The sequence below is a fragment of the Podarcis tiliguerta genome (genome assembly GCF_965153285.1).
Source record: "Podarcis tiliguerta genome assembly, chromosome: 2".
Lineage (NCBI taxonomy): Eukaryota > Metazoa > Chordata > Lepidosauria > Squamata > Lacertidae > Podarcis > Podarcis tiliguerta.
Window position 1 is genome coordinate 15,792,595 of NC_139535.1, and position 16,905 is coordinate 15,809,499.

Below are 16,905 nucleotides of genomic sequence, written 5' to 3' on the forward strand. Positions count from 1 at the left end.
CAGTAATAGACGTTGACTCTTCTCCACACTTACACCAGCATCTGGCACCTGAGGCAGCTGCCTCACTCTGCCTAACGGCAGCTCTGGCCCTGCTCCTAACTAGTAGTTCCTACTGAGATACATTAACCAACCATTTTGGGCTAGAACTAGAAATCTCTGTAACAGAACATCGTGGTCAGTCAGCAGCCCCCAAACTAGGCTTATCAAAACTCACTCGAGTCCCTGCAAAATTTCTCAAAATGGTTCACCTCAGGTTGAATTTCCATAATTGCGCAAAGATTGTCTGAGGCAATAACATGCCCCCCTAAGTGTCCCAATTTTCCAGGGACAGTCCCAGAATTACAAAATCCATCCCGCCTTCTGATTTGATCCCTGAATGTCCTGATTTTCCCTGCAAGTGCCAAGCTCAGGGAGAAGGATAATAGTAGTAGTAGTAATAATAATAATAATAATAATAATAATAATAATTTTTTTGTACCCTGCCCATCTGGCTGAGTTTTCCCAGCCACTCTGGGCGGCTTCCAACAAAGATGAAAAATACACTAAAATGTCACGCATTAAAAACTTCCCTGAACAGGGCTGCTTTCAGATGTCTTCTAAATGTCAGGTAGTTGTTTATTGCATTGACATGTGATGGGAGGGCGTTCCACAGGGCGGACGCCACTACCAAGAAGGCCCTCTGCCTGGTTGCCTGTAGCTTTGCTTCTCGCAGTGAGGGAAGGCCCTCGGCGCTGGACCGGGCAGAACGATGGGGGTGGAGATGCTCCTTCAGGTATATTGGTCCGAGGCTCACAAGGATCATAGTAATAATACTGTTTTTTTTCCCTTGAGATTGTGCCTATTATCATGAAGGCGGCAGTGCAGACTCCTCACGGCTTCGCTCACAAGGATCATAGTAGTAGTAGTAGTAGTAGTAATAATAATAATAATAATAGTAATAATAATAATAATTTATTATTTGTACCCCACCCATCTGGCTGGTTTTCCCCAGCCACTCTGGGCGGCTTCCAACAAAGATGAAAAATACACTAAAATGTCACATATTAAAAACTTCCCTGAACAGGGCTGCCTTCAGATGTCTTCTGAATGTCAGGTAGTTGTTTATCGCTTTGACATCTGATGGGAGGGCGGGCACCACTACCGAGAAGGCCCTCTGCCTGGTTCCCTGTAACTTGGCCTCTCGCAGTGAGGGAACTGCCAGAAGGCCCTCGGAGCTGGACCTCAGTGTCCGGGCAGAACAATGGGGGGGGGAGACGCTCCTTCAGATATACTGGACCGAGGCCGTTTAGGGCTTTAAAGGTCAACACCAACACTTTGAATTGTGCTTGGAAATGGTGCTTGTCCCAAATGATGGCGGTGGCAGCAGTGCTGGCTCCAAGGGAGCATCCCATTGCCTCTCCATGGCGTCTCCATGTCTTCCACTGATGGTCTCCTCCCTTAGGCAGCTCATAGTGGCTGCTGGAGAGCAGGTGAGGAGGAGAAGAGTCTGAGACAGTTGATGTGCCAGCTCTGAGGGGCAGGCAGAGGGCAGGGCCATCTTGGGTAGAAGGAAGGGAGAGCAGAGTAGCAGAGTCTTTATTTTATTTTTTAATTAAAAAAAACCACTTTGTGTGTCCACATCAAATCTTGCAGACTTTCTAAAATTTATTTATTAGTGTGTGTTTTTTCTTTTTGTCAAGCTATTGAAGAATAAAATAAAATCAGGATTAAGGGGTTTTCTCAGGATGATGAAGAGTTTGTCTCAATGGTGTAGTGCTGATGACAGTCACCCTTCTTCTTGGGGGGATCAAGGAGGCTCAGTTGGGGGGAAGTGAGAAATGTCTCCATTTTCACCTGGGGATATGTTGGGGGGTGAATCATCATCATCATCATCATGGCAACTCTAGTTGCAAGCTTTCAACAAGAATAAAACAGTGAAAGGCTCAATCCAGTCAAGCATTGGTATAGTACCCACGCATGAAGATTTCCACAGAGATGAAGAAAAGCCTGTTTTCTCTCCCCATATCACACCAATGCAGGGGCGGTCCTTCAGGAGAGGTCCTTGCAGGGAATGCAAAGCCCAGGCTTGCCTCCCATATCTCTAACCTGCCCTCCATCTCTGTCTCATGCCAGTGACTCTGGCGTCCTGTGGGGGACATTCCATGGCAAGATGTGGTGCCTACATTGAACTGGGTTTATAGTTTGCATTGATTTCTTAAAAAGCTGTACACTGAGGCTCAGCTGAGGCCTCGCTGGAGATGGAGTTCCCTGCCCAGATTGTTCTCGTCATTCTCAGAGGAACAGGTAACAAGGTAGTGGCGAGTTATTATAAAGACAGTGACTATATACAGAAAAATAATAACAGGACACCTCAGGAACACGATTTGTCATCTGCAGAAACACCCATGGCCAAGTTCAGCTTGGGCTCCCTTCCAGCACATCAATTAATCACATGGATACAAACATTAATTTTTTTGTCTTGGTATAATTAAACACATGGGGTTTATGCTGTTCAGCGATTGCATGATCCTAGGCAACATTTTTAATCTGTCCCATCCCTACTTCTCCACTGCCTTGAAGAAATTCTTATCTGACACAAACAAATAACTGGGTTTATGATCACGCTTCACACCCTTTTAAGTTTTTTTGTATTTTTAAAAATTTGTTACATTCGGTGACACAAAAGATACACATGCACATCTTATCTTCCTGAACGCAAAATATGACAACTGTCATGTTTTGGAACATTTCTGCCTATGTAGAGGTGTTGCCAAATTAGGGGAGAGCTCTCGCTGTTGCGATAGCATATATAAAGGAGTTAACAAGAGTTATGGGAGAGAAGCCAGGAATACACTACAGCATTTAAGATTTACTTCTGTGCACCATTGTGCTCCCATGGAAGAGAAAAGGATGAATCCCAAGGACGTGAAAAGGATCCTCTTTACATCTGTGGTCCTGCTTCTGTGTACAGCAGCAGGTGAGGTTCTTCACGTGCCATTTGGTGCGGCCATTTTGAAATGGAATCTTGTGAGTATTTGAGGGACCATCTTGTTGTTCCATTCTGATTTAGTTTGACAAAACAGGGTTCCGTTTTCTTTTTTTAAAAGGTCCATGAAGGTACTACATGTTCTGAAGAAAAGTTGTGAGCTTGGGAGCTACGTTGATTGTTTGGTATTGCTAAATTGGTGGTGGGTAAAGAAGGCAGTGGCATTTGCAGGAGAGAAAAGAAGAAGAAGAAACTCAAAGAACTTGAAATGAGGTTTACTCCAGATTCTGGGATAAATCTTATTTCAAGCACCCTTGGTGCCTACAGAACAGTTCCCAAAGCAACCGCCAGTGGCCACTCGCTATTTCTAATCCTGTTCCACTGAAGAGGGGTCGTTGTGAGGGGAAAATAGGACATCTCAAGTTACAGCGTTCTGATCTCCTTGGGGGTAAGGTGAAATAGATCAAAATACAGTAATGAAAGAAATGATGGTAATAATTTATCTACAAATAATGAAAAAAAAAATGAAAACAGCAGCTTGGCAAGTGTGAACATTTTTTTACAGCTTTCAAACTGACGTGTGAAAAAGCAAGTGCCTTCTTCAATTTATCTTATGAACTAATAATGAATCAGGTAGGTCCATTTGGGCACCGATTGGATAAATATAAAAATATGACAGCCAGCTGACAGCAGTATCCTTAAATGCTACTCATCTCCTGACAACCATCCAGGACTAGAAGAAGTTACCATATGTCAATTGCAAAGTAAGGTAGCTAACCTGTGTTTCAATTTCACAATGTAGTGAAGCTGTGTCACACATTTGTTTTTAAGTGAACACAATGAAAAGTTGCTATGGAAATGTTAGGTACAGTGGTACCTTGGTTCCCAAACACCTTGGTACTCAAACAACTTTGAACCCAAACACTGCAAACCCGGAAGTAAGTGTTCCGGTTTGCAAACTTTTTTCAGAAGCCGAACATGCTCTGTTTTGAGTGTTACGCTTCCGTTTTGAGTGTTACACTTCTGTTTTGAGTGCTACACTCCCATTTTGAGTGTTACGCTGAGGTCTGTCTGTTTTGCTATTTATTTTGTGTTTTTGTGGCTCTTTTTGTTTTGTTTTTGTGACTGTGTAGCACCCAGTTCAGCTACTGATTGATTGTGTGACTGCAGTACATTGTTTATTGTTTTCATTTTGTGGATCAATGGTCTTGTTAGATAGTAAAATCCATGTTAAATTGCTGTTTTAGGGGTTGTTTTTAAAAGTCTGGAATGGATTAATCCATTTTGCATTCCTTTCAATGGGAAAGCGCATCTTGGTTTTGGAACACTTTGGTTTTGGAACAGACTTCCAGAACGGATTACGTTTGAGAACCAAGGTACCACTGTATCTGCAAACTAAAGTAAAAGCATAACCCCTCCCCAATGCAAATGCTTGACTTTTCTATCACCTCTGCCTGCTGTCATTTGCTTCCAGATTCTCAAAACCATCACACAACCACACATCCCAACAACAGCATTTCTCCTGAAATTGTTGTGCTTCCAACATCCACAGCCGCTCCTGCAGCTTCCACAACTCTTCAGCCCATCCATAAAACTACATCCTACACAACGAATGGCTTCCCCATCACCTCAGCAGCTGCGCAGAATACCACAGAAAGTGTCTCCAATACTACTCATGCACTCCTTACGTACCCCTCAGCCAATACTACTGGTAAGTCACCAGACTGGAGAGAGTCAGAAACATTCTAAAATCATGCAGGGCTTTGACAGGAGTGGTGCAAAGAACTCCCTCATTGCCCTTAAAGGGGTTGTTTTTCTTTCGAATGGTTAATATGGTAGTCGTGCCATGAAACCTGAAATGTAGCTATCTAATTTGAATGGTCCGATGGATTTATCCTGCCCGCTCACCCCTGCCTGCACTCACTCGCTGGATCATCACCTTGTTATGATGAGTGGGCTTGAACGTTCCTATGTTTCTGAGCACAATTCAAAGTGTTGGTCTGATCTTTAAAGCCCTAAACGGCCTCGGTCCAGTATATCTGAAGGAGCGTCTCCACCCCCATCGTTCTGCCCGGACACTGAGGTTCAGCTCCAAGGGCCTTCTGGCGGTTCCCTCACTGCGAGAGGCCAAGTTACAGGGAACCAGGCAGAGGGCCTTCTCGGTAGTGGCGCCCACCCTGTGGAACGCCCTCCCACCAGATGTCAAAGCGATAAACAACTACCTGACATTCAGAAGACATCTGAAGGCAGCCCTGTTCAGTGACATTTTAGTGTATTTTTCATCTTTGTTGGAAGCCGCCCAGAGTGGCTGGGGAAACCCAGCCAGATGGGCGGGGTACAAATAATAAATTATTATTATTATTATTATTATTATTATTATTATTATTATTACTATGATCCTTGTGAGCAAAGCCGTAAGGAGTCTGCACTGCTGCCTCCATGATAATAGGCACAATCTGAAGGATGAAATCAGAGTGGAAATAATCTTCTAAAATTCTTCATGCGATTTGCAGGCATAGAAATGAAGAGGGGGCACAATGTGTAATCTTGGTGTGGGTGGGGAGCCAAGATCACTCATATATTTTTGACCATGAGGATGCTTTCAATATGGTCAAATTATTATGTTTAGTTCACACACCTGCTTACCCTTTCTTTTGTCACTGAAGATGCATCCGATTTTTGTGAAAGTTCTTTTAAACTGTTTTTAATATTGTGTTTTATCTGACCTAACCTACCTTGGGATTTTAGGCAGGGTAAATAATAATAATAATAATAATAATAATAATAATAATAATAATAATGTCACACTCACACTTTAAGAGTACTGAGTGGTTCTGTGGAAGCGTAAGATAAACATAGTTACCCCCCAATTAAATAAAATAAATCAGTATTAATAACTAACTGCAGTTATACTTTTGCATTTGGCCACCCTGGTTTCCCATGGAAAGCAAAGATAGGATACAGATTTTAGAAACAAACGCAAGAGCAAATGATTAAATCTGAGGTGGAGAACCTTTGGCCTGTTATTGGACTACCACTCCCAGTGTCCCTGAACATTGGCCAAGCCAGCTGGGGCTGATGGGAGATGGAGTCCGGCAACATGGAGAAGGCCAAACATTTCCCCATCCCCAGAATACATGTCATGTTTCATTGCATCTCTTGTTCTCCACAGATTCTACACCATCAGAGCCTGCATGTTTGCAGGGCTGGGCCATCTTCCTCATCTGTTTAGGCACCATAGTGACCGTGTTCCTGATGACTGGTATCCCACTGATGGTAAGAGATACTACGCACACACTACCAATCTTTTTTTCTTTTCTTTTTGTATAATAATTTTTATTAATTTTTAATTACAATAATCCATAAGAGCCACATTATCATAATACCAAAGTACAATACAATTAAAAAAAACAATTATTTAAATACCAAATTAAACAATTTTGGGTGACTTCCCGTGTGCTGGATTTCAGGGTACAAAGTCCTTATTTCTTTCTGCTTCCATAATCTTGATTATTCCAGTTACAACAGTTCTGATCTTGATCCTTTATTTAACGGCCACTGGTTTCATGACTTTCATTCGTAACTGCATATTTAATAAATTTTATTTCTGCAAGAGGAGTTTCTGTCCTGTAAATTTCTGCGTGATGTGTTTATTTCCCCTTTGTTTCTTCATTCTTCCTGTTATAATCCAACATATACAGCTCTCTGCTTCCACTTTTCTCTGCTCTGAAGGGCTGTGCTTTTCACTGTGTCACCTGCCATCTTGTTTGTCAGAGTCAAACAAAATGGTGTCCCGCTATGGAGAGCCAGTGTGGTGTAGTGGTTAAGAGCGATGGACTCGTAATCTGGGGAACCGGGTTCGTGTCTCCGCTCCTCCACATGCAGCTGCTGGGTGACCTTGGGCCAGTCACGCTTCTTTGAAGTCTCTCAGCCCCACTCACCTCACAGAGTGTTTGTTGTGGGGGAGGAAGGGAAAGGAGAATGTTAGCCGCTTTGAGACTCCTTAAAGGGAGTGAAAGGCGGGATATCAAATCCAAACTCTTCTTCTTCTTCTTCTTCTTCCCGCCATAGCCCCGGGCAGATCTCCAGCTCATCTTTCTTGACCAACACTCATCGAAACACACTACCAATCCTGACTCACTGTTGCAGGACAAAAGGAAGTGCTGCTAACACTGGGATAGGGAATCTGTGGCTTTCTAATGTGGCTAAGGTTCCAGCCCCCATCATCCCTAGCAAACATGGCCTCTGGTGGGGGATGATGGGAGTTGTGGTCCACAAACATTAAGAGGGACACAGCTTCCCCACCCAGGGGGTTGGACTCAATGGCCCTTGTGGTCTCTTCCAACTCTATGATTCTATGATTCTATGTGCTACCATATCAGTGCTAATAGCTTCTCCCCATGATTTTGCTTTCCAGCTCTACTGCTTCTTTCAGGGCCGACGCATGCAGCAGCCCCAGCAGTGTTCCCGATATAACCGCAAAATCTACGTGGTTCCTGAGGAACAAACGCACCAGGTAGAATGAGAAGAAACAAACAAAGACAATCGGAAACCCAGGACCAAGATTTGTGGATTCTGTCCCCAGTGCTGCCACTGATATCTCTGCATTCCCAGGAGGACATTGTTTCGAATGTGTTATTTGCAATGTGGCTACAACAGAGATTGAGGCTCACCGTTACTTTAGTACGAAACTCGGTGTACTTAAAATGAGAAAGAGAACGAGCAAATTTTGCGTGCTTGTGAAAAACTGGTGTAGCACATTTTGGAGCTGCTTGGCACCTTAAGTTTAAGTTGGGATCCACCTGTTCCTAGCTGACATTGATACCCTGCTATAGTCCGCGGGAATCTGTTCTTCTGATAACTTACAACTCTCCTGCCAGCAAAAACAAGCATTCAGATTACTCTAAAGGACAACCTTTCTGCATTTCCTCTGGGTTCTGATGGTAGATGCAGGAGTTACGACACTAGGAACAGGGAAGGGATTCTTAATGTGCACTTCCTGAAACCTTGCTATCCTTTGAAATGCACACTTCTCTGAATTTTGTAACACAGTTCTCCAACACCCCCCCCCCCAAAAAAAATGTTAAAATGCATATATTAGTGTGCATGCAGATGCAGATGTTACTGAAAATAACTGGGGGAAATGCAACATTTTAGGAGAAATTGCTTGCAAAAATGTGCACATTCGGCAGAACAAAAATCTTGTGTATTAAAAAGAATGTGCCCTACAATGTTGATTTATTTTTGTGAGGACTTTTAAGAATTCAAACAATGCAGAAATGTAGTGAACTGAAGCTGAGGGTGGGGGTGGGGGTGGGGCTTAGGGAAACAGATTGACCAATTGGTCTCACCTTAACAAAACTCGTTGGTGGGGGAAGGAAATGCAGCTGAATAGCAAGGGAGTCCAAAGAAATAGAAGAGACCACAGAGGAGGAGTGCAGGGAGATCAGAAAGCAGAAACAGTTTGCCACACTGATTAGGGAAGCAGCACCTGATGGATTTCTGCCTGCCATGCAGCTGTTGGAAGTGCAAGGACTCTGTTAGCAGATAAAATGTGGTATGCATGTTTCATGCTTTTTTACATTTGGCTAGGGGAGTGGGGGATGAAATCATCTTCTTTTGCATCATGTTTATTGCACGCGCACACACACACACACACGAGAAATGGGTATACCCTTTGGAGGCAAGAGCTCATCTATTTGACTAAATGTCCATTTAATCAACATATTGTTTCATGCCACCATAGTCTCTAAGAGGCAGGAGATTGCAGGGGTTCCAAGCCCCAGGGTTCATGTTTCCTTTTGAAAATGAGACACAGTGGAGACTGTGGTGTCTTTGTTATTTGGGTTGTTTTTTTTTACATATATACAGGGGTGCAAGTGGTGTGGGGCACCTGGGAGCCGAATTCAGGGGGGAGCACCAGGCGCCCACCACTGAAGCCGCCAAAGCTCTTAACTATCTAGCTGTTATGAAATAATAAATAATTTTGATCAAGCTAGAAAAACAAAATACATATATACCTAGGTATAAGCAGAATGTATACCTACTGTTTCACTAAAGGACTTTTGACTTTGTGTGTTCATTTACTAAAGGTGTCATTTACTAAAGCCGCGCCATATTATTATTATTATTATTATTATTATTATTATTATTATTATTTCTACCCCGCCCATCAGGATAGGTTTCCCCAGCTACTCTAGGCGGCTTCCAACAGAGATTAAAAATACATTAAAACATCAGTCATAAAAAACGTCCCTAAACAGGGCTGCCTTTAGATGTCTTCTAAACGTGAGATAGTTGTTTATTTCCTTGACATCTGATGGGAGGGCGTTCCACAGGGCAGCACCACTACCGAGAAGACCCTCTACCTGGTTCCCTGTAACTTGGCTTCTCACAGTGAGGGAACCGCCAGAAGGCCCTCGGAGCTGGACCTCAGTGAATGATGGGGGTGGAGATGCTCCTTCAGGTAGAAGAATGTCCATTGCATGGACCCAAGGCAGAGTTCTGAATTTAAACTATGTGACCCCATTCCAGTCCAGCAAGTGGTACAATGGACCGATAAAATGACAATCTGTTCCTAACTACCCTACCGACCTAAACTGGTTTAAGAGTAAACCCTTGAGTCCAGGAATCGAGGGAACTGTAGTAGGAGCTCTAATTTATTTCTGTAAATACCCTTTGCCAGATTATGTCCACACTTCCGCCACATGTGAAATGTTGTTCTTAAACTGTTGCATCCTCTCCAGCACAATGGTGGGGTTGTTTTTATTGACACAGCTGTACGGTATCAAATGCTATTGGTGTATTGCTTTCTGATGGAAGCAGCTGGTCTTGGGCAACGAGTTACTCAGTGCTGGTTACCTGATGCATGCCTTATTTCTCCTAATTTTCTCTTCCTATACACATTCTTGTATGCAGTTTTGCCCAATATGTACGTATCTGCAATTTCCCCTAATATAATGCACACCTGTATGTTATGTTCACTAAAATGTGCATTTTTATGCACAGCTTACACCAGTATATGCACTTTTGCACACATTACATGGCTGAAAAACTGCATTGCAAAATTTCAAGACATGTGAATTTTAAAAGGATGGCTATGCTTCCGTTCATGTATTGTTTTAGAACATGTGGATTAAGGCATGGGCATAGCCAGGACTTTTGTTGGGGTGGGGGACTTGGTTGGGGGGGGGCAGGACTTTTCTTAGGGGGGCAGAACCAACGTGATTGGTCAGTTAGTTAAGTATTTATATTGTTTTACTTGATGGGGGGCTACACCCATGGATCGCAGGCACGGCCAAATTTGGGCCTCCAGATATTTTGGGACTACAATTCCCATCATCCCTGACCACTGGTCCTGTTAGCTAGGGATGATGTGAGTTGTAGTCCTAAAACATCTGGAGGGCCAAGTTTGGCCATGCCTGGATTAAGGAGATTCGCCTTTAGATGTCCCTTGTCACTGACCCTACAATGCTGAGATATACTTGCATTTAAATTATTGTAATACAGGTGTATTAGGTGCATTCGACTTCCACATAACTGCATATATGCAGCAGGAAATTAAGTAAATTGATTTAAAAGGCAGAAAAGCGCAAAAAGGGGCAAAAACAGCCTGAAAAGAGTGGGGAAATGGCAAAAAAAGGGCACAAAAGAGTGGGAAAACAGCTAGCAATCCTAGGAGCCTTTACAACTGCAATCTCATGAGCCTTTGCACTGACCTTTGAGGCCTGTGTAGAGTAGGAGTTTGAGAAATGTGGTTTGGAGGGAGTGATTGTGGTGAAGTTTGGTGGATTTTTGGCGAAGTTAGATGGTGTTTCCCACTATACATGATTTCACCTATACGCATGGTACCCAGGAATGTAACCCCCATGTAAGTGGGGAGGCGCCTGCTGTTGTTTCTAAATTTCCAACTATGCACAGCCCTAATAAACAGCCCTAAAGTACTCCTGGTTTTGTACCTGTTAGTTACTGAATTAAAGCAGATTCATAAAAGAATCATCACTGTATAGCAGATAAGACCCATACTGTACTAAAAAGAAATGAAAAAGAGAAGGGAAAGGGTACCTTAATTTTGGGAAGACCACGGTTATCTATACAGTTCCCAAATCATAACTTTTTGAAGTCTTGTTAGAATTCCTGCTCCGCGATTGCAGTCCTGGGATTGTTGTCTATCACATGACAGTGTATGTTTTGACTCCACAGAGTGGCAAGTGACGGAGACAGGATGTTTGTGTTACTGTGTTGCGTGAAGTGGAACTATTGTCCTTTGTTCTCGCTCTTTGCTGTCTGATACTAGAGATAGAGGGAGCCTTGTTGCAGTGCTCTGTGTGTGTTTATATGAAAATAAAGTAGATTAGCCAAAATGCTGAGTTGCTGAGGTCTGTTACGTGAACTGCGAAGACTCTGCGGATCCCTAAGCATGCCAATGTCTGTTGGCAATGGTTGCTGTGATGTTCGGGCAGAAGAAAGCTTTCGAAGCTCCCAAACGATCGACCAGGAGGGAGGGAACATGCCAGTCGGGCATGCATCTCTGCCAGGGTCCTACTTGAGAGTAGGATGAGCTCCTGACAGCTTACAAAAGGGTGGTAATGAAATTTTGCTGGGATCTAGTGCATCGTTTCCCAAAGAGTGGAGGGACCTCACAACCAGGAATATCTTTTAAGATATGCCAGTGGCGTTTCACTATTCTCTCAATGTCTCTTGTTATGTGATTAAATTCTAAGGAAGAATGAATTCTCTTAGTGTTGTCATGAATGTCAGTCTGGATTTTTAAGAGTGTGGATCTATCCTTAGTTTTAGTTCTCTGTATTATCAAGTGTTTATATCTATATTATATAGAAATATTAACAGCTGAGGAAGCCCTTCAGGGTGAAACAAGGAAATATCTGGAAGCCTTGTTCTACCCAACCCAGCTGCCTGAGCCAGCCTGCCTGTGTCTTCTACCTATGCTAGCCAACCTCATCAGCTGTATTCTCCATGACATTCCAGCAACCTTTCCTTAACCACATCCGAAGACTGTAATATATGAACTCAAACAAGAATGTATTAAGAAAGGAAGAAATATATCTGCATTGGATTTAATTAAATAGGTTACATACCTTGCTTAAGGGTTGTATATGGTGTACATCTTGGACTTGATTTGTATGTTAGGAAGTAACCATTAAAGAAATTTGTTACAAACATTACCATTCGACCTGTTACGCTCTTTAGTTAAGGATCGTGTGTAAAATAGGAGCTCGTTCACGCTCTAGCTTAGGGCTGCCATATTTCAAAAAGCAAAAACCCGGACAGAAAATTTGTTGAGCTTTTTTGGGGCAAACTTGTCGTGCCAAAGGAAAATCACCCAAGACAACACTGCCAACATGGGTTGTCATACGTTGGGATTTCCCCAGACATTTCAATGATTTTTGCCTGGATGCTGCTTCCTCGACAGCCGATTGCCAGCTATGCCTGGGAAATTCTGGAAGTATGGCAACCCTATTGTAGCTTTCTGCATCAGGCCCCTCCTTCTGCTATCACTTGCTACAGTGAGCTCCAAGGGACTTCCTCTGTGGCTGCTGGCATGCAACGAATGCCTCATCCTAGGAATGAGAGGGACTGGCAAGCTGTCAGCAGAGAAGAAAAAGAAGAGGAGGAGGAGGAGGAGTTTGGATTTGATATTCCACTTTATCACTACCCTAAAGAGTCTCAAAGTGGCTAACATTCTCCTTTCCCTTCCTCCCCCACAACAAACACTCTGAGGTGAGTGAGGCTGAGAGGCTTCAAGGAAGTGTGACTAGCCCAAGGTCACCCAGCAGCTGCATGTGGAGGAGCGGGGAAGCGAACCAGGTTCACCAGATTACGAGTCCACTGCTCTTAACCACTACACCACACTGGCTCTCAGAGTGGCTCTGTGGGAGAACTGCAGGGTCTACCTCCCCTCTGTCATCTATGTCAGCACCTGCATCCAAACTGGAGAAACCTCATCACCTTGCCCTGTGCCTGGGGGGCACCTGCCTGCTTCCATCTCTTCGCTATCCCTCAGGCTCCCTGCTTCTAGCACATTTCAGCTCGTCCCATCCTCTGAGGTGTGGCCGGTGTCTCACCACCAGTCTCTAGGCTTGAAGTCCTCATCCCCCTCAGTTGAGCAGGGAGAGCCAGTGACAGGAAGCAGTTCAGACTCCGAAGGTGAAGCAGAGGAGAGGGGGGTCAAGAGGCTGCTGCTGTGGATTCCAAAGACCTCTCCCTCTCCTGCCCCCTGGTCCCCAAGAGTGTGTAAGGGCAGAACAGAGGTCAAAGGTGAGCAAACGCAATTTTGAGACTGCTTGGGAAACATCTGGGAGAGGAAGATCTTTAGAAAGGATGGAAGGCTCTACAGCAGCAAGACCCACTGGGAAGTGGTTGCTGAGCTGTGTGCCATTTCCTTGAAGAAATGTATCTGTCTGCAACCCTGCCAGTTGGGCTGTGCCTTTAATGTTGCATTGTGTGTTGACTTTTTAACTATTATTTAATACTGATTGTATTGTGTCATTTGTGGCCAGCCACCTTGGCACCTGCAGGAAGAAGAGCAGGTTAATGTTGAAGATGTGAATGTTGACACTCAGCAAAATGTGATTGCCAACATTGTCATTGAAATTAGAATCCCTGTGACAGGGTGAGCTCCCGTTGCTCAGTCCTAGCTCCTGCCAACCTATCAGTTAGCAAGCACGCCACAGTGCAAGTAGATAAATAGGTACCGCTCCGGCGGGAAGGTAAACGGCGTGTGCTGCTCTGGTTTCGCCAGAAGCAGCTTAGTCCTGCTGGCCACATGACCCGGAAGCTGTCTGTGGACAAACGCCGGCTCCCTTGGCCACTAAAGCGAGATGAGCACCGCAACCCCAGAGTCATCCGCGACTGGACTTAATGGTCAGGGGTCCCTTTACCTTTACGTTTAGATTCCAATGCGTATAGTTAGCAGAGTAAAAACGTAAATACGTTGCAGGATTCCCCAAAAGTAGACCAGAGGCAATTTCATCCAGCAGTGCTTTACTGCTGCTGAAGGCATGTGAGCATAATGGTCACAAATCCAATACATTCAGGATTGGCACTGTCTATAAGAAGTCCTGTTGCAGCAGACTTAACCTAAACTTACAATAACATATAATAAGACTAAACCTTAACACTGTATAAAGAACACCACACTAGAAGGAAGAGAGACAGAAAGAGAAAGTGAAATCCAGGCTCCCTCTGGCCCTGCTTTTATAGTTAGCATGACCTTGAGAGAAGAGATAACAAAACCAGTTTAAGCCAGCTGTACTCGGCTTCTCTGAAGGTATAACCCAAACATCATGAAGCTTCTTTCACACAGAGACCATGGAAGCTTTCAAAAATGTATAAAAATGTATCAAGTAATTGTTGGAGATGCGGAGACTCAGGAACATTCTTCCATATGTGGTGGATATGTAGGAAAATACAGGTATTCTGGGAGAGTATACATGAAGAACTGCAAAAAATGCTAAAGATCTCTTTCAATAAAAAACCAGAGGCCTACCTCCTGGGAATAACAGATTTGGATATTCCACAAAAGAGGAAGGGTATCTTTTTATATGCCACGGCGGCAGCAAGAGTTTTGATCGCAGCAAAATGGAAGAGTAATGAAATCCCCTCTATTCAAGAGTGGATCCAAAAGCTGACAGAATATGCTGAATTAGATGGTTTATCAGAAAAAATAAAGAATAAATCAAAACAGGAATTTGTTTCTAAATGGGAGGTTTTCAAAGAATATCTGAAAAATAAATATAGTAGTTTAAATTCTGTTGCAGCATTCGAGGAACTTCAGTAATAGTTGTAAGGTAGATATAAGAAATTAGATTTAATGAGAATAAGTTTAATTATTAAAAAAATGTGTATTGGCAATAAGTAATATGAATTTGAAGTATGGAATAGACGGGAGGTTGGATCTTTAGTGTTAAGACCAATAGATGTTTTATTGTTTGCTAAGAATATTATGTGTCTATGGTTATTTTTGTAATTTGTGTATAATTTGGTATTTGTGTTTTTTGTTTGTTTGTTTTTCTTGTTGTATAAATAAAAACTTTTAAAAAAGAGAGAGAAGAGATAACAAAACCAGTTTAAGCCAGCTGTACTCAGCTTCTCTGAAGGTATAACCCAAACATCATGAAGCTTCTTTCACACAGAGAAGCTTCCAGAAGCTTCCAGAACCCTCTTAAATTATTTAGAATAGGAGAGATCTCTATACATCAGGTCAATACTTTCTGCACTAAGAAATGCAAACTGACAAATATTTACTGGAAATAGAGAACACACACATACACAGACAAGTTCCAATAGTCAAGATGTTGGCATTCACCACCTTTCTGCCATTCATGTCTCACTCATATACATTCTTATATTGAATGTAAAACAAACTAATGAAACATTAAACGAGACATAGAATCAGCAAGTAACACCAAACAAGAATTTTGTTAGACCGGAGCAGTTTGAAATCCAGCATACTTTTCCCTCATCGCCTCCGGAAACAATAGATCATGACTGCAGAATGAAGTCCTGAATGTCACCACTTAATAGGGACATTTTGTTCCAGTGACGAAAGTCCAGATTGGAATCTTTCAAATCTCTTTCTTAGGCACCAGCTTATGCTGAGTGTCTCATCACATATCCAACCTGTTCCCATTTAATTACATTCCCAAATCCACCTTTGGTAGCCTTTCCTTAGAATGAAGTCAGCAGGCCATCTGTGCTAAATCCTAATGCTAATATAATCCCTTGCCTAATTTGCCACCCCCTAACATAAAGTTCTGTGGACAGCTTACAGTAAATAAATGACAAAACAATTTAAATACCGATATTAAGACGTAAAACTACAAAACAGAGAAAACTGGTTTGGAACAGACTTCCGGAACTGATTAAGTTTGAGAAGCAAGGTACCACTGTATTTTTATTTTCAATTTGGTGAAATCCATGTGTTTTTGTTATTCCAGCATGATTTCTCACAATGAACACTTCTGCAAGGAACCATTTCAAAGCACTTCTAGGAGGGGAAGTGGGGATCACTACCCCGCATTCACACTTTAATTTTGAGTAATCCATTAGCCTAAGGGTAAAGCAGTTGTCGAGGGACACAGGTGGTGCTGTGGGTTAAACCACAGAGCCTAGGACTTGCTGATCAGAAGGTCGGCGGTTCGAATCCCCGCGACGGGGTGAGCTCCCGTTGCTCGGTCCCTGCTCCTGCCAACCTAGCAGTTCGAAAGCACATCAAAGTGCAAGTAGATAAATAGGTGCCGCTCCGGCGGGAAGGTAAATGGCGTTTCCGTGCGCTGCTCTGGTTCGCCAGAAGCGGCTTAGTCGTGCTGGCCACATGACCCAGAAGCTGTACACCGGCTCCCTCGGCCAACAAAGTGAGATGAGCACCACAACCCCAGAGCCGGTCACGACTGGACCTAATGGTCACGGGTCCCTTTACTTTTATAAAGCAGTTGTTGAGCTCTAGGCCTCATTGGGCTGTGAACTAGCTCTCTCCTACTGGTACAAGCTATGGGTTGTGTCCATAAGAATGCAAAAAGAGTGTGCTGGATCAGGCCAATGGCCAATCCTAGATGGGATTCATCATCCTGTTCTCACAGTGGCCAACCAGATGCCTGTCGGAGACTCCTAAGCAGGACCTGAATGCAACAGTGCTCTCCGCACTTGTGATTCCAGCAACTGGCATTCAAAAGCAAATGCAACACAGTACAGGCAGAGTTAGAATCACAGAACTGTATAGTTAGAAGGGACCACAGTAGTCATCTAGCCCAACCCCCTGCAATGTGGGGATCTTTTGTCCAATATGGGGCTCAAACCCACAACCCCGAGATTTAAGAGAGTCTCATGCTCTACCAACTGAGCTGCATGAAATCCTGCTAGCCTAGCACAATGGGACTCTGTGTTCTCTAAGAACAAAATCCCACATTTTCACAGGGTTG

At 43.4% G+C, this 16,905-nt stretch overlaps 1 protein-coding gene across 1 annotated transcript; it reads left to right on the top strand.

Moving 5' to 3' along the window:
- Positions 1-2,840: 2,840 nt before the first annotated feature.
- On the top strand, positions 2,841-7,786 carry LOC310670936 (uncharacterized protein). Its single transcript, XM_083426816.1, has 4 exons — positions 2,841-2,956; positions 4,440-4,676; positions 6,138-6,241; positions 7,383-7,786. Exons 1-4 carry the CDS (start codon positions 2,875-2,877, stop codon positions 7,488-7,490), a joined length of 531 nt encoding a protein of 176 aa, XP_083282942.1. The 5' UTR covers positions 2,841-2,874; the 3' UTR covers positions 7,491-7,786.
- Positions 7,787-16,905: the final 9,119 nt, after the last annotated feature.